Source organism: Dama dama, chromosome 15 (genome assembly GCF_033118175.1).
Source record: "Dama dama isolate Ldn47 chromosome 15, ASM3311817v1, whole genome shotgun sequence".
Taxonomy (NCBI): domain Eukaryota; kingdom Metazoa; phylum Chordata; class Mammalia; order Artiodactyla; family Cervidae; genus Dama; species Dama dama.
In genome coordinates, this window is record NC_083695.1 from 25,915,058 (window position 1) to 25,938,100 (window position 23,043).

A 23,043-nucleotide genomic window follows, 5' to 3' on the forward strand; every position below is an offset into this window, starting at 1 on the left:
CCCTCCAGTCTTATACCATGGCCATTGGACAATTCCAAGAAGATATATGACTGTGGGGTGTCAACCAGGACTCAAAAGATTCTAAAGAGCCACTACTATATACTCCAGGGACTCAAGTCCTAATTAAAGTCTGGAAGGATGGGTCCCCAAAGGCTCAACTCCAGCCCACATGGAAGGGCCCCTACCCTGTAATACTTTCTACCCCCACAGCAGTCAAGGTACCAGTCATGACTCCTGACATGACTCCTCACTTCTCTTTAGTCAAGCTGTGGAATAAAACAGAAGATGACACTCATTACACCTGTGAGCCCCTGGCAGTTCTCAGATACTTATTCAGAACTGCAAATGAGTGCATTCGAATGAACACCCCCAAAAATTAAGTTTCTGGGGATAAAAGCCAACATAGCTTGGCAGAGGTTGTACTCCAAAACAGAAAAGAGATAGATCTCCTGATCCCTGAACAAGGAGGGAGTTGAACCATCTTGAATGAGACCCGTTGTTTCTGGGTGAATACCTCCAGCTAAGTTAAAGAAAGTTCTCAAGAAAAACATTCAGCTCCTATGGGATCTCAAAGAACAAGTTGGAGAGTTCTCAGGGTGGCTACAGTCCCTCTTTGGGGGATCCTTCTCCTGGTGAGGGGAATTTGGATTTGGCTAGTTCAGTTCAGTCGCTCAGTCATGTCCAACTCTTTGCGACCCCATGAATCACAGCACGCCAAGCCTCCCTGTCCATCACCAACTCTCGGAGTTGACTCAAATTCATGCCCACCGAGTCTGTGATGCCATCCAGCCATCTCATCCTCTGTCGTCCCCTTCTCCTGCCCCCAATCCCTCCCAGCACCAGGGTCTTTTCCAATGAGTCAACTCTTCCCATGTGGCCAAAGTACTGGAGTTTCAGTTTCAGCTTCAGCATCAGTCCTTCCAATGACACCCAGGACTGATCTCCTTTAGGATGGACTGGTTGGATCTCCTTGCAGTCCAAGGGACTCTCAAGAGTCTTCTCCAACACCACAGTTCAAAAGCATCAATTTTTCAGCGCTCAGCTTTCTTCACAGTCCAACTCTCATATCCATACATGACCACTGGAAAAACCATAGCCTTGACCAGACGGACCTTTGTTGGCAAAGTAATGTCTCTGCTTTTGAATACGCTGTCTAGGTTGGTCATAACTTTCCTTCCAAGGAGTAAGCGTCTTTTAATTTCATGGCTGTAGTCACCATCTGCAGTGATTTTGGAGCCCCAAAAAATAAAGTCTGACACTGTTTCCACTGTCTCCCCACCTGTTTTCCATGAGGTGATGGGACCAGATGCCATGATCTTAGTTTTCTGAATGTTAAGCTTTAAGCCAACTTTTTCAGTCTCATCTTTCACTTTCATCAAGAGGCTTTTTAGTTCCTCTTCACTCTTTGCCATAAGGGCAGTGTCATCTGCATGTCTGAGGTTATTGATATTTCTCCCCCCTGTTATCTCCATATTGATGCTGCTTATGATTGTTCCATGTATTATCAACTGTCTAACCCATGTTCTCTCTGCCCAGGTCAACAAGCTACAAAATGCAGTGCCAGTTCAACAGGGATATATAAAACTACAGCCGACCATGGAAAATTAGATGGACACCACTACAAGGACACTGAGTCTTGAGACTAGCAAGAGGGGAAGGCCCACTGCCCCTTGCCATCCCAGTTCAGCTGGCGGTAGCCAGAAAGACCTTCACGCTCCCTATTCCCAAAGGATTGGGCCTCCCATCTCTTGAGGGGGGAATGTTAGGTAGTTAGAATAGGAAAAAGAAGTCCAAAAAGTGTGGTGGATAGAAGACAAAGAAGGGAAAAGATTGCAAAAAAAGAACAAAGGAAGGTCCAAGGACCAGAGTGAGGACATCAGGTAAAACAAACGGCTCTCCTGGCTAGCCCAGTTTACATAGGGCAGGTTCAGGGTGAGGAGAAAAACATAAATAGAAGAGCCAAAACTGAGCTGAGGACTTCTCTTCTCTTCACGTCTTTTGGGTTGGTTTGCCCTCATGCCTCGAGGATGTATTTTCCTTTACTCACCAATAAAACTAAACTATAACACTGGTCCATCCGTTGCTTCAATTTTTTGCTGTGGCAGGACAGAACTGAGGAAATTACACACTTCCCTGACCGTTGGAGTTATGAATAGAATAGGGTGTTATTGAAAAGGAGGACTCTGTCTTAACCCCCACTCCATTTCCAGTTTGTATAGTAAATAGACTCCATTCAGCCTCCCTGAGTTCCAAAGGGCAGATTCAAACAGTTGCCAATCAGAGAAGCGAGGGAATGCAGAAACAAAGGGGGAGCAGTCAGGAAACAGTAATGCAGCAGCAAAGCATGTTTGTGAGTCATCCTCAAGGAATATACATAACAATATGTAGGAGCTAAGCCCGCCCCCACAGGTGGAGGATCTCATAACTTCAGGCTGAGAAAAGATTCTTGGAACACCACCATGTTACCTCACTACCAACAATCAGAAGTAAATCTGAAAACAGCAGAAGATAAAGAAGACTCTGACCATCCTAAAATGATTCTTTCTTTTAAAACTTTCATAGTCAGCTGAATCTTCAGAGTTGTTTTTTGGGGATAGGAGTCTACCTTATCCCCAAGTTATCAGCCTCCTGAATAAAGCAACATTTTCATTCCAACCAACACTTGTTTTTTGTGTACTGGTTTTCAAGCAGACATATCTGAGTTTGGTAACAGCAACTCTTTGTAAAAGATACTGGAACAAAACAACTCTTCTAAACAAATCAATGGAAACAACTGGTATTTTAAGACAATTCTTTCAAAAAGTGCACAAAGACAAATGACTCTGCAAATATTCATAAGGGCATAGAAAGGGAGAAGCCTTCTAAGCAAAGAGAATAGTTCAACAGCAAAAACTGTAAGAACAGGAAAAAAAAAAAAAGCGGGGGGGGGGGGGGGCGGGGAGCTGGGATTGAAACATTAACACTCATTAATAACTAAAGTTTCTATAAAGCCTATATATTTAATGTTTACAGTTATATGACTTTATGTTGACACAAAGGATAAAGGGTTCACTTTCAGAGAGTGGGTTAGCATTGTCAGGGTATCAGGCTTATTTCACTATTGTTCTTCCATTTATAGAGTGAGAATGTCATAGACTGTCCCAAGGCCAACTCCAAAGGGAAAGAAGAAAACTGTTTAACATCTCTTTCAGAGCAGTACAAATCTGGAAAAATTAAATCTCTGTCTCCCTGTCCCAAATCCCCTATTTTATCTAAGCTTGGTGGAAGTGCACTGGCCCAACAACTGGCAGTTTTCTCAATGTACAATTGGAATATTTAACTTCTTTACTAGTTGCAGCCTTAGCCATAAGCTAGGAAACCCTGACACCAATGCACCACATGTCTAAATGTACATTACCTACTTGATCATCTTATTTTATCATCTATGTCTCCAAAAACAATGAACATAACTTATTGTATCTGTCCTGTAGGTAACATTCTACATAGTTGAAAAAAATTCCTGCCTTGGCTTCTTAGGCAGCACTCTTGATTTTCTTCCCATCTTTCCTGTTACTTCTTGTCAGTCTGCTTTACTAGCTTTTCAACATGAATTCTAAATACATTTCTTTTCTTTTTTTTCCTTTTCTAATACACATTCTCCAAGTGTGAATACATTCATTGGCAGGGAATCAAATTCCAATCAAAGGCCAAATTTTTGTTCTACATTTCAACATCATACACTCAATGAACCATACAACATACCTGTAAAATAAATAAACTTAACCACCTAATGAGCCCACTAAAATGAAATCAAACTTCTACCACAGACTGCTTGATCCCAGTGTCCCCTAGCTCATTAAGTAACACTCATATCCACACAATGGCCCCAAACAAAAAACTACTGCTAGATTCAGATTCCCCCATTTTCTTAAATTTCACATTAATTCCCTGAAAACCTGGTCAATTTTATTTCCAAAATAAATTTCAAATTCATTTACCTGTTTCGCCCACTCTCTAGTCTACCACTGTCTAATACCAATGTAATGCATGCAACCTATGTAATTTTAAATTTGCTAGTAGCCACATTAAAAAAAGAATGGCTTATACATATCAAATTGAAAATATTTTTATATATTTGGTTAAAACATATTATGAACATTTTGACTGTACAAATGTTCTATATATATGATTTTTTTTTCTTAGTGAATCTTCACAATTTGTTGTGGGCTTTTATATAGCACACCTCAGTACACACAGGCCAAGTTTCAAGTGCTAAACAGGCATATGAAATTACTGTATTGGAGAGTACAACACTCGTCTATGTCAGCATCATCCATTGTCTGGAAAACTACAACAGACTCGTATCTGATATTATCACTTCTATTCCTGCCAACCTCCACCTGCAACAACATATTTTTAAGAATTAGTGAGGAACGAAAACAATGCAATTTCCTTGCTCCTGTGTGGAACAATAATGAGACTGGGTAGGCTTCCCACGTCTGTTGATGTTTGAACAATGTTAATGATTAAAAGGTTAATCAATAATATCTTAGCTATTTTCCCAAGGAAATACTTGCTCCTATAAGAGAAAACTGATTCAGTTAAACTGATCAATTATCAAGACTAATAAACTCATCCAGAGTCATTTCATAATCTTCAATTCACTGTGTTGCCATCCAAATCTACTATGTCATCAGATCTCAGCCAGTTCTCTCTCCTGAAAAATGTCTTTTAACATCGCTCAGCACAAGCCTTAAAATGACATAAAGAACCTTATCTAATTTCCCCATTTTGAGGCACTAGTAAGATTGTGAAGGTGGTATTCTCCTTTATGGCAGTAAGTCTAGTAAACTGAGTTTTGCTTGATTAACACCTTCTTGGAGTTCTTTTGGAAAGTCAACCTTCAACAAAAGCAAGAGGGGACTTCTTTAATGCAAATGGGATCATGTCACTCATCTGGTAAAGATATTTCAATATTTCCCAGTGCTTTGGAACAAAATCTAAACTGCTTAAAGTATTTGACAAGGCCAAAATGACCTAGTCTCTGTCTAGCTCTCTAAAATCACATTAGATCATTCCCCTCTTCCATTCATTAAGTTTTAAACACAGTGCCTTCTTCCTTTTCTTTAGATATAGCCAGTGTTATCCCAGTCTTGGCATTTTTGCATTTACTCTACCCTGCATGCAACATTCTTCCCTGTCTTAAAATTGCTGACTCATCCTATTCACATTAACTGAGTCAAATCTAATCTCAGAGAAGCTTTCCTCAACCACTGTATTTAAGGTGTTGTTATCTCTTATGCCAATTTTCTCTGTATCACATCATTTTACTTCCTTCGTATCATTTATCATAACTGCCTTGTCTTTATTCTTTGTTTACTTTTTCTCTCCACTAAGATTATAGATGCCTTATAAACAGAGACCTTAACCTATCTCTTCTATCTCTATATTCCTAAATATTGGATACATTTATTGACATATAGGTATTCAACAACTTATAAAAATGAATGAATAAAAAGAATTCAATGACTATATTAAATGATGAAGGAAAGAGAAGGAAAGGAGGGAAAGAAGAAAGAAAAGTCCTTCTAAAATATGTGATAAAGCCATGACAAGTATGCTTATTCCCTCCTATGTATCAGGACACTGTGTAACTGTATTAAAGGGAAGGAATTGGGACTCCACAGCTACTATATAATGTAACTGAGACCAGGAGCAAGGTCTCCTGATTTCTAATCCATTGCTCATCAGAGCATAACACACTATCTTTCAGCCTTCTCTGATTGATGTGGTTCTTTCGAAGAAGATGTGTAAAGCTTCAGATTTACTAGTGAAACAAGGCATCTGAAGGAGAAAATGATTTTCCCTGCATTAATTGGTGAGTTCATATCTTTTTGCATTTACATCTCCCACTTGCATTTTGATTAGCAATTTCTTCTGTCAATTTAACACCAAAATCCTCTGTAATCAGAGGCATGTTATATTCTGGAACAGACTCAATGAGTCCCTGAAGTTAGAGAGACAGCACTTCAATCCTTCACCTTGGCTGCTCTAGTGGTGAACATGCCTGACTGTCAGTCTGATTTCCTAAATCTCCTCTGAGATGGTAGGCAGTTAAAAATGCTGTTGGCATATGCTTGGCTTCAGCTCATTGCAAATACAAAAATGTCACTTGGTTCCAAACACAAGCCTCACTTTTCTCCCATTATTATTAATATCATCATTATTAGCATTATTATCTTTATCATTCTTCCAAACTCCCTTTTGGAGAGGTTTCATACTCTAAGGAAGAGCAATTCCTGAAAATTATATTTTATCAGTATATTTAGTGAGTCATAAACCATAAATTAGAACTTGATTGAAAATTCTATCCGCCTCCAATAGTAAATATACTTTACCGGATTATAATTGTTGCTTACACAATTACAGTCTTCCCAGGTGTGTCAGTGGTAAAGAATCTGCCTGACAAGCAAGAAACATAGGTTTGATCCCTGGGTCAGGAAGATCTCCTTGGGAAGGAAATGGCAATCCACTCCAGTATCCTTGCCTGGGAAATCCCATGGACAGAGGAGCCTGGTAGGCTACAGTCCATGGGATCACAAAAGAGTCAGATGCTACTTAGTGACTAAACAACAACAACAACAACAACACCAGCACACTTACTAACTCTTCTTTATTGTTTTACTAAAAGAAACTCAATTTTCAAATACTAGACAGCTTGAGGCGAATGACTGTGCATTACTCCTCAACCCAAATCCCATGGAAAGAGTCTTGAATACTCTGTGCTGAATCCAGAGATTTTGTTCCTTTTACTATTTAATGAAGTCAGGTCTTTTTGACATGAAATGAAAAATATAAGAATCTGGAATAAAAATAAGAATCTGGAATCCTGTTACTTTTCAGTCTTTATCCACCTATATGAAGAGGGGTTCAGGCAGTTTGGCTTGATTGAAGTTCTTAAAACATGCTTACCTCTATATCCTTGCAAAAGTCCTAAGCCACAATTCCAACTGCACAGCTCATTCATCAAAGCCTGACTCAAATGTCACCAAAAGTTACATCTTTGCATAATTTTCTCTATGGCGGCAGTTTTTCCAACAATGATTCTACATGATTCCATTATAGCACTTACCACAATAAATTCCTATCATTTGCTTACATATCTCTTTACTCCATGAGAATGCTAGTTATTTGAGAACAAGGATCATGTCTCACTCATGTTTGTGTTCTTAAAACCTAGCACAGTGTTTACAAGATACTCAAATATTTTTCAAGCAGTTGGTGACTATATAACAAATAAAAAATTTTTCCTTAATATGATACTTTCCTCATTCCATGCTATTCAGGTTTATGATAATTTCATATTCTACATATACTTCTCAAGGTTTTTGTTCTGTTTTGTACTTCCTAGATATTTATTTCAAAGGCATTTTTTCAAAGAAGATATCAAAAGTGACTGTGCACAGCTTAGTGTCTTAAATAAGCAAAGGACACATTTAGAGAAGACATTAAAATGTGGCAATGTAAAACACTTCTAATTAACTAGAATATTTGGTTAATCAGAACTCCCAAAATTCTGTAATTAAACAAATGATCACCTGCAATAATTTAAGCATATTTCCATTGGTTTATTTTATAACTTAATAAGCGAAAGACTACTTAAGCTAAACTTAGGGCCACAAAGTTAATCAACAGAAAATTATTAATAAAGATGATGATGGCAATGATAAGAGTATTTTAATAATTAAGGTATATTTCATTTTCCAAAGATGGGCATACCATTACTTCTGATCCTACATGCTCCTTTTGACCTCTAAATTATATTCTTTCCATTGAAAAGTGGGGGTTCATGTTTCTTCTTCCTGAATTGGGGAGGCTTTTGACTTGCTTGCAAGCAATAAATTATGGCAGAAGTGACAGTGCATGGTTTCAGAGGTTAGGTTAAAAAAGAAAATACTATATATGATTTATTAACTGTAAAACTTATTCCTGGATTCCTGAAATTCCATTAAGAAGCCCAGTATCCATAGGCTATCATATGAGAAAGTCAAGCCTCAGGAGAGGTTAAATGCAGTTTTCCTTAGTGTTCTTGTCTTCAGTCCAGACATCAGACATGTGAGTGAATAAGCCTATGCCCTTTGTGAATTTCTGACCTACAGAATTTGTGAGCATAATAAATTGATTGCTGTTTTATGTCACTAAGTTTAGGATAATTCATTGCACAGCAGCAACTACTGGAAGACAGTTTGTGACAAGGAATGGCCAGACATTCACTAATCCCATTTCTTCTCTTGGACATAAAGGGGAAGAAGACATTTATCAGCTCCTTTGCAATTGATTTGAGTTCCCTTTGACTGAGTGGTGGTCAATGGGATGCAGAGGGAAGTATGCCTCATTGAAGTCTAGTCATCAAACTTCCTGTTTAATCATCTACTGTCTCTTCCATTTCTGCAGTGACAGTGGAAGCTAAATTAGAAAGATGGCAATATCAAAGTTTGGAGGATTGTGAATCACTGAGTCATCACCTAGTAGAGACCTATCAAGGAAACTGGCTAGTGTTTGACCAATGTATAAATGATAAATAAACCATCATTAAGATAAGCTATTGAGATTTGGGAGTTGTGTTATGGCAGATAGCATTGTTACTCTAATACACATAACAAATTTAATTTAATTTATTTGTATTACTAATTTGTAATACCAACACTGATTCTTGAGCACTTGATAATGTGTTGATAATGTTGCTTAATGCTGTGCATATATTATCCCACTTAAATTCAGATCAACCTTATTACTAGGCAGGTATATTTGTTTTCCCTGTTTTACACATGCAAATCCAAAACTTAAAGACTCAGAGTCACAAAGATATTTCAAAGAAAGAGAATTGAGGCAAACCTAAAGTAAGGTTATCTTCTAAGAGTTAAATTAGCAAAATTCATTTGTGAGGTTAGCCATCTATAAATACATTGTTGATGTAAGTTTTTGTTGAACAGGTACTCTGAACTTATTCCCAAACCACTAATTTTAGTGATAATAGAGGATACAAGTGCAAAAATCCTTGGTTTTATTTTTTATATTTTGTAGTATTGAAGTGAAAGTGAAGTCGCTCAGTCGTGTCTGACTCTTTGTGACCCAATGGGCTGTAGCCTACCAGGTTCCTCCGTCCATGGAATTTTCCAGGCAAGAATACTGGAGTGGGTTGCCATTTCCTTCTCCAATTTTGTAGTAAACAGGCCAGTATGTACTGGTTAAAATGTATTTTACAGCCATTTCTAAGGGTTAGAAATAATTTTGGTTATGGTATCTTTCCATATTTTATGACTTTAATTAAACTTCTGATTTCTGTTCCAAACACTGCAGTATAATACAGTATAAAACACAATTTAATCATTAAATTTGTGGATAATTTTGTGATTTTCTTCAAAGCCTATAGCACCAAGGGACTGATAATAGAAGATAATGTGCATAATATACACTCCAGGAAGTTCCACAAACTCCATACTCAAGGACTTTTCTTTCTCCCACAACCTAATAGCAAATGCACACAATCAAAAAGTCTCATCAGGACTATTCCTAATTGTCATCCTCTTTAAAAGGGAATCTGGTCATGGGAACAAGGTAATATAAAGGACATTTTAAAACAACTACATATACTCCACTCTACAGAAGCTCGTACTGAGACAAATAACATTGACACAGACATGCATGTGCATTTGTGGTCACATTAGTGCTCACAGAATACAATATTTAGTAAAAATTCTTGCAAAATTATTAAACCAAAGATCAAGTAAATTTCTTTGTGAAAATATTTCCCAAGGTAGTCTCCTATTATCCATCACTTTCTATAATATAAAATATTACAAAACAAAGTAACATTTCTCTTTCCCTTGTTTTTGTGAGGTCCAGTGATGATATTTCAAACAAATGTCAAATTTGGCAACCAAATCCATCACTTCATTTAATTGTGAAAATGTCTAACATCTGATTTTAGTTTAAATTTCTAAAAATTCCTTGTTTTATATAGTTTACATCCTTGTATGTGCAGTCACACAATAGATAAACATATAAGTTTATATGTCAGTTGTCATGATAAACATAAACTTGAGCAAGAAGACAGAGGCTGGATGAAGTGGGAAATGCTATTTTCTTTATGATTCTGTACAGGGTTTAGGCAGGATTTTATGTAAGGTAATGATACCTCAGACCTGAAGAAGTCTGCTGTGCAGTTCTTGTAGAAAACATGTGGTTGAAGAAAGCAGTAAGTGGAAAAACACCAGAAGTGTAGGCATGTCTGGCAAATGGGAGAAACAGCCAGGAGGGCTATGTATTAATATCTGAATTTGAAGGTATGGGGAAGAGAGTGGTAGGTTAAGTGTTCTTCAACAATTTGCCCAAAAAGCAATTCTTGGGACTCCTGTGTTTATAACTGGCCCATCAATCTCCTGAGATAAAGGAAAGGCCCTGAACCACATGCTCAAAGCCTCTGGATCTTGTCCAGTTGCTTCCTCAGTGTGTGACCTCAAGTGCTTCACTTTACTTCCTGACCTTTGCTATTACGCTCCAGATTATTTTTTTCCTTTGAAACCCCATCATTTACTTTATAGATACTGGGAATACAAAAGTTTCAATACCCTTCCTTCTATGAGTTATGCCAAAGTCTATTTCCTAAAAGTCACCACTTCATAAATTGTATTTTTCAGACTTCTTTTTCTCTAGGAGCTTTATTCAGTCTTTCAAAAGTTACTTTTGAAACGTAGGCAGTCAAGCATTTCATTTGAGGTAAGCAACCAGCACCCCATAGCCGCTAACTAATTAAAAAAAAAAAAAGAGTTTTTAGGGTTAAACAAAATAGAAAGTAATAACAATGTATTATTAGATTTAACACTGAATACACTTACTCATTTAATTACAAATGTGAGTTTAGTTATAAAAATGTAAATAAATTATTTAATAATTAACTTATCAGAAACAAACAACAACAAAAAATCCTTAAGATTCCACAACTAAAATATTCTCCCCATGTTATTTTTCTATTCAGAGGGCTAGCTACTTCTTCTGAAGGAATTTTCAAAGAGAGATGCTTGACTCCTTCAACTCACTTACTTTGAGTCAGAGGTTCCATATAGCACTTGTGTAGAATTCTCTGAGTGCAAGGCTGGCCTGCATCAAAGCCCTCTTGGACCATCGACTTTCCTGCCAGTCCGGCGGCTCTGACCCTTTGGTTAAAGAGCACTTCTCAGGATGACTTCGGGCTGAACATCTCTCCCAGCAGGAGCAACAGGGATCACTGAGCAGAGCGGCTTTGTAGCTTAGCCAATAGGTTTCTCAACGAACAGTCTTTCCTACTCTGCTCACCTCTGTTCCCTTAGTCACAGAGTCTCCTCAGATGGTGCACACACAACAAAGGCCGTTAAGTGCACAGAGAGCGTACAGTTTCATCTCTTGCTGACGGGTGCTAGTGGGTGGTTCTGCTTTTCCTTAGCTTGAACTCTTTGTTTTCAGAGGAAACAGTGAGAACCCCACTACAGAATTCTTCCCGGTCATGTTTGATTTAAATTTGCATACAAAGCTAAGGTTACTCTGCGACACATCTTTTATTAAGTTCCCTTAGGAAGTCCTCGGGTAATTGGCTTCTTTACAAACTGGTTCTGCCACTATAAAGGAGCCACATCACTTCCAAAAGGGACAAAGTATTTTAACTGGTATTCCCTGGCAAGACCCCTATGAGAATGTAGAGTGACTAAGATAAATACAGGAAATCAGCTTTCCTCTGAAAAATGAAAACGTGTACATTTCTTATATGTTAACTAAATATGAAATGGTGCCTGAACCGACTCTCCACAGTTCAACAAAGGCACCACAGAGTATGAAGGGTGTAAGATAACATTTGCTAGCAGTATGGGATCGCAGATTCAGACACAACTGAAGCGACTTAGCAGCAGCAGCGGCAGGCCTGTGGATAGAAAGTGTTCCGGGGTTGGAAAAACTGGCTTGATTAGGAACTGTGATCATTAACGTCCAAGTCCTATGGAATGAAGACTGGTGGGTAAAAATTATGCAACACCGGGCCTCAAGCAGCACAATCACGACCTAGAAACTAGAGTGAACGTAACATTATATCCTCCAAGTCTGAAACTTTAGAGAGTCAAAAGGGGAAAATTCAAATTTGTCCTAAGGAAACCAAGACATACCTTTACCATAATTTACTGCATGTTTAAATTCATTTAACAAATACATGGTTCCCAGGTGGTGCAGTGGTAAAGAATTCACCTACCAATGCAGAAGATGCAAGAGATGGAGGCTCAATCCCTGGGTCGGGAAGATCCCCTGGAGGAGGGCATGGCAACCCACTCCAGTATTCTTGCCTGGAGAATCCCATGGACAGAGGAGCCTGGTGTGCTACAGTCCATGGGGTCATAAAGAATTGGACACAACTGAGCGACTAACACTTTCACTTTTCAAACTTACTATGCAATGAGCCAAATAGTAAATGTTTGAGTCTTTGTGAGCCAGACAGTTTCTGTTGTCACTGTAGCACTAAGAGCAATAGATATATATGGCTGTATGAATTCTTAAAATTAGAATTTCATATACTTTTCACATGTCAGAAAATAATCTTTTTTCAAATTTTTCAACCATTTAAAATATTAAAATCATTCTTCACAAAGGCCATATGAAAATACATGGGAGACTAAATATGACCCAAGTTTGTCATAAGTTTGTCAACACCTGACCTAAGATACTACATAATGAGTCACAAACCTGAAGGATAAAAATCAACAAAAGAGGAGTCATGTATTAGAAATATTTGGCAAGCAGCCAGTTATAAAATAGAAAGGTGTTAATTTTATAATATTCAAAATGTCAGCAATTTCAGAAGTCTATGCAGGCTTTACTAACTAGTCCTAATTAATATAGGACTAGCAGCTTGTATTTGTAAGGTGCTAGTTACTGGGTAAAACACAATTTTTTTAAATTAACTTTATCAATGTAAGTTATGTATTATTTTAAATGTACAATTTCTTGAGTTTTGACAATTTTGTCTACCCATGTAACCACCTTGGATTAGTCTTCATAAAGATTTGCTGAGAATTTGTTTGGGGCAGCGTTAAATTTATAAATCAATTCAGGGAAAATTTACACCTTAACAATATTGAGTTTCCCAGTCCAACCATATGATAAATCTTCAAATGTTTAAATCATTTTAATTATTCTTAACAATATCTTACAATTTTCCAAGTGTAGCTCTTGAACATCTTTATTAAATTTATCAAGTTTATTTTGTTATTTTTAATGCTGAAATATCCTTTTAAAAAGCATATTTTATAATTGTTAGTTGCTACTTTATAGAAATGCACTCTCTGGGTTTCATTTTATTTCTTTATTGCACATTTCTTATTTCATTAATTTTGCCCTTATCTTTATTTTCCTCTTCCTTGCATTATAAAATTGGTACATTAAATTTGTATTCTGTGATCTTGCTAAACTTATTTATCTGTTCTGCTAGAATGGGTTATTTTGTTGCAAATTGATTTTTTAGGATTTTCAATGTAGTTGATCATATAATTTACTAATGTGGACATTTTCACTTTTTCCTTTGTAATCAGTATACATTTTATATTATTATCATTATTAAATTATTCTTCTGGCCAGAACATCCATAACACTACATTGCTTTGGAACATGGACATTCTCACGTTGTTCCTAATCCTAAGGAACAGAGTTCTAGCCTTCATTTTAAGTACAATTTTAAAGTTACTTTACTAGATAGAAGTAGTAATTCAATGGTATGCTTTCATTTCCCTCTACAGTGAAGAAACTAATGATATCATGCAAAGGAACAATGTAAGTGGTAATGTAAAACATCGACTTGAATGCATGTCTAATTTTAAACAATATTCTTTTCATTACTTCATTTCCAAACTGAATTACACAAAGTTCTAATTGTACAAGATAACCTTTTACACTGGTTAGATTCTAACTGACACCATCATGGTCTTTCTCTCTGGCAGTCTGAGTGAGATTTCAAAGAGAAAAATAGCAGTTCTGTCCAGAGACATATAAAGAAAAAAAAAAAAATCTGAGGTCATGAAGAAGTTATGGAAGACAATGAAAGAAGCTCAGCGAAATCATGACAGTGTAAGTAATTTAAACTTAAAAAAAAAAAAACTGTATATGATTCTAGTGAAAGCTATGAATCTATCCACTCCTATATGTACAATAGAATCAGACACAAAAGGCTTTTCAGCCTATATAAACTTAAGTTGTATATTAAAGTGAGTGAAGTCGCTCAGTTGTGTCTGACTCTTTGCGACTCCATGGACTGTAGTCTACCAGGCTCCTCCTTCCATGGGATTTTCCAGGCAAGAATACTGGAGTGGGTTGCCATTTCCTTCTCCAGGAGATCTTCCCAACCCAGGGATTGAACCTGGGTCTCCTGCATTGTAGGCAGACGCTTTACCATATGAGCCACCAGGGAAGTCAAACTCTTTGTTAATTCTAGAATCCATTTAAATGATTTACGTAAAATGGTCCATGTAAACTGGGACATGTGCATTTTTTAATCTGTTTTATTTTTATTTGTTTATTCAAAAAATAATTTCCATCAAGTCAGATATCCAAAGTATGTTGCTTTTCCCTGATATATAAATTTAGAAAACTAACATAGAAAATCTACATTTATGATGGTCCTGAAAATCTTCACATTTGTCTCTGGAAAGTGTCTCTATATTTTCCATTTGTTTTTGATATGTTACACATGAAAATTCACAAAGAAAATATATGGAAGTCTACATTCTGAATACTTGTTAGAGTATGAATTTTTGCTGAATCTTTTCCTCCCTTTTAGAGTATTTCATTGCTGGCCACCCATGTTAGTCTTTCACAATTCAATTATGCCATCCTTTTAAAAATTCTTCTCTTTATACCTAAGAACCTTTTACCAAAAAGATGAGACATTGAGCCTCCTTGTATGTTTCAAGAGGTTAATAAAAAACAATATACGAGGACTTCCCTTTTGGTGTGGTGGTTAAGGCTCCATGCTCTCATTGCAGGGGGCCCAAGTTTGATCCCTGGTTGGGGAACTAGACTCTACATGCTGCAACTAAGAGTCTGTATCCCACAACTAGGAAGACTGCATGCCACAACAAAGATCTAGCACAGCCAATAAAGAAATATTAAAAAAATAATATGCAGAACTATAATGCTCAGTTCAGTTCAGTTGCTCAGTCATGTCCGACCCCTTGTGGCCCCCATGAACCACAGCACACCAGGCCTCCCTGTCCATCACCAACTCCCAGAGTCCACCTAAACCCATGTCCATTGAGTCGATGATGCCATCCAACCATCTCATCCTCTGCCGTCGCCTTCTCCTCCTGCCCTCAATCTTTCCCAGCATCAGGGTCTTTTCCAAAGACCTTTATGGGTTCAAAATAAACATTTGCATTATATCATCTATAATTCAGGTATTAATGTTAATAAATAATAAATTAATGTTAATAAACATGAATATCCTCATCTATAAAAAATATTTTGAGAAAAAAACATAATTCTTTGTTTAGAACTTCACTCTTTTAAGTTACTTTTCAGGTTTCAGCTTCATGTTGCTCTATGAGCATATTTCTGTAGTTTCTGTAACTAACATTCTTAAAGATATACAAAATAATAGGCAGCATCAGTAGTACTGAGGCAGGAGTTAGATGGGTCCCATGCTGAATAGTTTCTCCCTTGTGGACAGAATAATACCAGAAACTCCATAAAAGCAGGATGATTGAAGAGGGCGATAAAAGACCACGTATTCCTCATTCTCGAAGTGAAGGACACCTTCCTGACTACATATGCACAGAAAGTCTCCTTGGAAGTGAAAAGAGGAGGGACAACACCTCATAGTAAGTGATGCAGCTACCTATAGGTCTCTTTGCTAGAATCCATCTTGGCACACACACATGGGAGGACCCGGAGATAAGCCAAATACAGGCTCAGAACCAGGCAAAACAAGATGACTGGTTAAAGGAAACTCAGAAGAAATGCCCCACAAACATGATTCAAACTACCAGGAGGGCACGAGTCTCTCTGAGCCTCCCCATGTGTCTATCCACACACATGGTACTATTTTCTTCCTAGTAAACACTTGTTTCACTATTTCCCATCTCTATGTGGAAATTCATTTCTACACAACTCATGGGCCAGGACCTTGCCACTGTCTATGGTGGCCCAGTGGTTAGGATTCAGCACTCTCCCTGGAACTGCCTGACCTCAATATCTGGCCAGGAACCAAAATCCTGATTCAAGCCACCACAGGCCAAGGCCACCTGAGATCAGTGTTAATAGTAATAGAAACCTTCTTTTTATAAGAGATTACTACTTACTAAAGCATTCCATTTCTATCATAACTCATTTTGTCAGCATAATAATCTTTTGAAGTAGGTACAGTACCAAGTTTATTTTACAAAGGAGGAATCTGAGGCATACTGAAATGTGTTACTTGCCATAGTCTTAACCATTGTAAGAACTCTTGTATGGCTTCACTCTATGCCTACAAGCCCCGTGCTTGCCCAGGTTCAAGGCCAAACAAAGAGGCCAGAATCAGTTAGAGAGACATCAATGGTTTACCCGGGAGCTTACCCATCTGAGGTCAGGTCCTAGAGTGATGCCCCATCCTGTGCAGCAGAAAGCCGGCAGGACATGGCAGCAGTCTTCACATCAGGGGAAAGGGGAGGTTACCAGTTATTAGGGAATTGATGTCAGGTGGGCTCATCAGTTTCCAGGGAAACCAGCAGAGAGGCACGCCCCTTACCATCCTTTGATAAGAACAATCACCAGCTGGGGCCTGGGGCAAGTATATAGGAAGGTCAGTCATGTGCTTAAGATTTAGGTGAAGCAGACACTAGTCTGGCAAGGGGATGTTCAGAGAGCAAGAGAACAACCATCTTGAGTGACCAGAACACTCTTAATCACTGCAAAATTTACACATAGATATTAAACACCAACAGGGCTTCCCGGGTGGTGCTAGTGGTAAAGAACCTGCCTGCCAAGGCAGGAGATGTAAGAGAAGTGGATTTCATTCTAGGGTCGGGAAGATCCCCTGAAGGATGGTATGGCAGTCCACTCTAGTATTCTTGCCTGGAGAATCCCATGGAGAGAGGAGCCTGGAGGGCTACAGTCCAAAGGGTCGCACAGAGTCTGACATGACTGAAGCAACTTAGCATGCACATTAAACACCAACAAATACCAAATAATAATAATAGAAAAAACAATGCTCCCTGCTCTCCAAGGTTAAGAACGAGATTCTACAAACTCGACTGTCCACACATTGAATCCAGAGAAGATAGAAATAGTAAATGTCACAGTATTTGATTCAGAAAATTCTAAAATAACTCAAATAATGGTAAACACAGTTATTCATCAAAATAAATAGTAAAGGCCGGTATAATCATATCAGTAAAACTATAAAATACCAGGCTCTGATCTTAAGTTAGCATTTTATCATCTTAAGAGCACCAAAGAACACTCTTGAAAATTCAAGTCTAAGGTTGGATTTTGTAACATCACACACATTCTCAAGAGCATAGCCTAGGCCTCCCTGAACATGAATAATTATACCTGTATGGCCTTCATGTTGACACTCTTTAGATACTCTGAATAAAGCATCAAGTGTTTTCCAGTTCTCAGGTCAAGATATTGGTCAGCATTTCACCTGACCTTTTAAAGAGAAGATTATTCCAGACCAATTTTATTATCTTCTATGATAAAGGGACAGTCTTCAAAGGAGGGGGGGGGGAGATTTTCATTAATTACATCTAGGTTAGACTTCTATTTTCATCCTATAATCCAATTAGCAGTTAAGTACAAAGGTTTATGGGTTATACTGTAAAGAATCCCTGCAGATGTGCATCCAGGTACTGTTTAGAGGCTGCCTAGAAAAGGAGGTGGGGAAGGGGAGGGGCAGGGGCAAGATAGAAATGATGGGCCTCTAGACCATCCTGAAAGCTTTAAATACAAGAGCTCTGCTTTATCTCTTTTATTTATTTATTTAAGCTTTGAAGTGTGTTTGATGAAAGAGTATCTTTACCTTAACATTAAAAAAAAACAAAAGTTTCAAACCATACACTTACCAGTATGTTCTCAATGATTGGAACATCAGATTCTAAGGGATCTTAGCATTAATGCCCTTAATTGGAGCTATTTGACAGGGATTAAGGACCAATATGATTTAATATTTTTATTAATAATCTAGATGAAGGAACTCAGATTATAGTCTTATATTTCTAATTAATATTAATTTAGTTATGGTCACTAACCAAAGCTAAAAGCAAACTGATAAATTACATGAAGAATCGTTCAGAAATATGATGAAGTTTATTAGGATTTGGGGCCAAGAACAAACACATTGAATTGAAATGGAGAAGGGATATACAGGCAATGACAGTATTAAAAAAAAATCGTCTATCCAATAATCATTGTGTTTAAGAAGGGAGTAATAGGTTAACAGTAGTCAGCTATATTAATAGCAGAAATGTGAGAAGCTACTTTATTTGACATTGGACAGGCTCTAATTAGAGTATGCCTTTTGATAGTCTCACTTGAAAAGTTTATTGAAAAGGTAAATAAGGACTAGTGAAAAACACAAGATACTTAAGTATTCCTATGAGAAAAAGTTGAAGTATTTACTTTGAAAAAAAGATGACTATATGGACAAGTTACAGCTCTCAAAGGCTGTAATTAATTTAATTATAATAAATTGTTCTACCTTAAAGAGAACTGCCAGGTTTGAGGGATATATAGAAATATGGTCAGATAATTTAACTTGCTATAAGTAAGCCATTTTGATAATGAGAAAAATTTTAAATACTAGAATATCCAAGTGGGAGAGGTTATAAGACTTTTATCCCTAAATAGCTTTTGCAGTAAAAAAAAAAATGCATTCCCTGCCCTTCACCTAGGTTATTTCACTGGTTTATCTTCACTTCATAAATACATATCCAGGGATACTGGAAATGTCAAGGTTTCACCCTTGTAAAGCTATCTCCTGAAGTTCATGGATCTTCCTCATACTTTCAGTATGAAGTATGTTTCTTCCTGGTTCCACCTATCCTCCCAGATCTGAATTAATACTACCCCACTAGTTCACATAGGTAAAGCACAAAAATCTTTGTTAGAAGAAAACATTTGGCAAAGGTACTTTGCAGTTCAGATATACTACCAGTCCAGTACCGCTATTACTGCTGCTGTTGCTTAGTCACTCCAGTCGCGTCTGACCCTTTGTGACCCTGCAGACTGTGGCCTGCCAGGCTCCTCTGCCAATGGGGTTCTCTAGGTAAGAGTACGGGAGTGGGTCGCCATGCCCTCTTCCAGGGGATCAAACTGACTGAGGGGTAAAAGCCGGGTCTCCTGCATTGCAGGCAGATTTTGCTCATAAATATGTATTCTGAGGTTTCTCTTTTATGTATATCTGGCTTGCTTGAAGGTTTTCCCAAGATCTTAGGTCCTATGTCTTGACACGTCTAGACTTTTGTCTTTCTGTTTCTTCCATAAATGTCCATCTGGCCTAGCATGCACCTTGGTTTTTGTTGGCCCCTTTCCCTACAAGGTCCTCTACTGTCTCCATTTCTATAGACTCCTCCATGTAACCTGACTATGACATTCAGACCTGTCAGATACTATGGGCGTCCATCCATATCTCCTCAGCACACGCGGTCCCACCTCACAGCCGTACTAACAGTACAGGCCAGAAGCATCAAATCAAACTCTACTCATGCTTACAAACTGCGCTCACCACTTCTACCAGCTCATCTTACCCAGCCCCCGCCTGAGAGTGGCTTGGCTGGCACGGTAGGAGGCTCTGGTAATGCCTCTGAGGAGAGGTGGCCTTTAACCAAGTGTGAATAGGTAAATATATTGGATTTTATTCCCCAAAGGTAAGATAACTCTGAGATATGTTCCATAGGATTCTGCTAGAGTTCTCCAGGTTCAGTCACCAGTTGCCTGCAGTGACTCATAATTACACCTTATTGCTTCTCTCTCTCATTTTTTTCCCTAAATAGACTAATGATAACACAAAGACTTGACTCTGCCTCCAGGTGAACCAATTCCAAAATAATCTCTCTCCATATCTTTACTTGTGCTGTTTTTGTTGTTGTTGCTGTTTTTAATAGTATTAATTTAAAAAAAAAAAAGAGAGAGAGAGAGAGAGAGACTTCCCTGGTGGTCCAGTGGCTAAGACTCAGCGCTCCAAAGTCATGGGGCCCAGGTTCGCTTCCTGGTCAGGGAATGAGAACCTACACACCCCAGTTAAGAGTTCAAACGCTTCAACTAAGAGTTCACATGCCACAACTAAGACCCAGCACAGCCAAATAAATATTAAACGTGTGTGCACACACACACTCACACACAGAAAACCTCTAATTAACATTTTAAGGAAGAACAAATACCCCTGGTTTCCATATATTCAGTGTGCTCACAACAAATGACTCACTATCACATTTGGGAAGATGGTATATATTCTCCCAAACAGACAAACACTCAAACATTTGTTGTTCCTGGCAGCTTCAAGTGAGATTTCTTACAGACCACTGATTCTATGTTCTAACATGAGAGGATGCAGACACAGAAATTCCTTGTTTTAAATACACTTTCCTATACGTTTCAATACGGTGATTAGAAAGATCCTCTCCTATTCAAGGAAAGAAATAAATTACTTTACGTATTGTTCTTTGGCTTCTGATCATGCTATGTGACACTTCAGCAAATCCGGTACACAATGAATTCTATCATTTCTGCACATGTGGCAGTTAAATGTGCTCATTTGCATAAGTTATAACCATATACACAAGTAAAAGCATTGTTCATGACAGCAGATCTGACTTTGGGGATACATATGAATTTCTAAAGTTCTAATGGATTTCAGCATTGACATTACGGCACAGAAATAAAACATTTCTTGCAATCATTCCAGGGATTCCAGATGGTGAAGAGTGCTACAATACTTCAATGGAAGGTAAAGCAGACTTACCCGAATCATCATGACTGAACATCTGATATCATGAATTGTATCATAGATCTTCTTTGAGATGTCCACAAATTGACTATCATCAAACACATCCAAAGAGTTTTTACTTAAGGCTTCCAAGGCAACATTGACTTGTGTTACAAACTCAGGAATTACTGTTAAAATGAATAAGAAAGAGAAAATCATCATATTTATATTTTCAGATTTCTGGGAAATGGAGAATCATATTGTTAAATACATATTTGATTAATAAACTTTCAATTCTTTTTTATGGAGACAAAACATTTTGGCAGGATAATCTTGAAACTCTGAAATGTAAAAAGAATCAAAGCAAGAAAGACATCTTTATGAAAATATTTTTAAAAATTATATTTCTCCTTTATGGCATTTTGTTTTACTAAGTCTGGAACCATATTATCATTTTTTGTCCTATCCATTGTAAGCCCAAAGAAATTACAAAAAATAATTGGTGTGAATAACAGTTGAAATTTAGAGAGATACTTTTAAAAAATTGAGTTGCAAAATAGAAGAAAATTACCTAAACCTACTAATTCTATCTCATAGAAATAATAAAAATACTCTAAACTTTCTTTTGATAAAATATTTTCCCCTCATCAAAAAGATTAATGAAATGAAATTGGTGATCTTATATATGACATTTCTATCTAAAATAAGAACATTGCATGAATGTAGGGATATATCAATCAGTAAGGCCAATCCATAGAATGTTTTTAATTAAGCTTTCAAACTGTGTTAGTCCTCTGTCATGTCCGACTCTTTGTGACACCATGCACTGTGGCCCATGAGGCTCCTCTGTCCATGGAATCCTCCAGGCAAGAATACTGCAGTGGGGTGACATTTCCTTCTCCAGGGAATCTTTCTGACACAGGGACTGAACCCAGGTCTCCTATGCAGGCAGATTCTTTGTCTTAGCTATCAAGGAAGCCAAGATTTTGAAATGCATGCAAGCTAAGTCACTTCAGTTGTGGACTGACAACCTATGTGACAACCTATGGACTATATCCCACTAGGCTGCTCTATCCATGGGATTCTCCAGACAAGAATAGTGGAGTGAGTGGCCATTTCCTCCTCCAGCGGATCTTCCTGACCCAGGAATTGAACCCATATCTCTTACATTGGCAGGCAGGTTCTTCACCACTAGCGCCATCAAATAGTCTCAATTAAACACATTTCTCCAACTTTGCTGTTAAGGTTAACGATAGCAACATTTACTAACTCTTCAGTGTATTCAAAGCACATTTCTCAGTATGTGCTCTATGATTTAAATCTTAAAACAACCTGGATTTTAACCTTGGACTAATACTTCAGTTCAGGTCAGTTGCTCACTTGTGTCCAACTCTTTGTGACCCCACGAACTATAGCACACCAGGCCTCCCTGTCCATCACCAACTCCCGGAGTTTACCCAAATTCATGTCCATTGAGTCAGTGATGCCATCCAACCATCTCATCTTCTGCGTTCCCTTCTCCTCCTGCCCTCAATCTTTTCCAGCATCAGGGTCTTTTCAAACGAGTCACCTCTTCGCATCAGGTGGCCAAAGTATTGGAGTTGCAGCTTCAGCATCAGTCCTTCCAATGAATACCCAGGACTGATCTCCTTTAGGATGGACTGGTTGGATCTCCTTGAAGTCCAGGGGACTGTCAAGAGTCTTCTCCAACACCACAGTTCAAAAGCATCAATTCTTCAGTGCTCACCTTTCTTTATAGTCCAACTCTTACATCCACACATGACCACTGGAAAACCCATAGCCTTGACTAGATGGACCTTTGTTGGCAAAGTAACATCTCTGCTTTTTAATATGCTGTCTAGGTTGGTCATAACTTTCCTTCCAAGGATAAGCATCTTTTAATTTCATGGCTGCAATCACCATCTGCAGTGATTTTGGAGCCCAGAAAAATAAAGTCAGCCACTGTTTCCCCATCTATTTGCCATGAAGTGATGGGACCAAATGCCATGATCTTAGTTTTCTGAATGTTGAGCTTTAAGCCAACTTTTTCACTCTCCTCTTTCATTTTCATCAAGAGGCTCTTTAGTTCT

The 23,043-nt window shown here is 37.9% G+C and overlaps 1 protein-coding gene and 1 non-coding gene across 2 annotated transcripts in view; both read right to left on the reverse strand.

Moving 5' to 3' along the window:
• CTNNA3 (catenin alpha 3) overlaps positions 1-23,043 on the reverse strand; it is a 1,844,203-nt gene that overhangs the window by 359,194 nt on the left and 1,461,966 nt on the right. The window contains exon 14 of the mRNA XM_061163003.1: positions 20,990-21,141. Within this exon, the coding sequence (XP_061018986.1) occupies positions 20,990-21,141 (152 nt within the window). The remainder of the gene's footprint in view (positions 1-20,989; positions 21,142-23,043) is intronic.
• Positions 14,387-14,458, reverse strand: TRNAC-ACA (transfer RNA cysteine (anticodon ACA)). Its single transcript has one exon. It is a non-coding gene; the product is annotated as a tRNA-Cys (tRNA).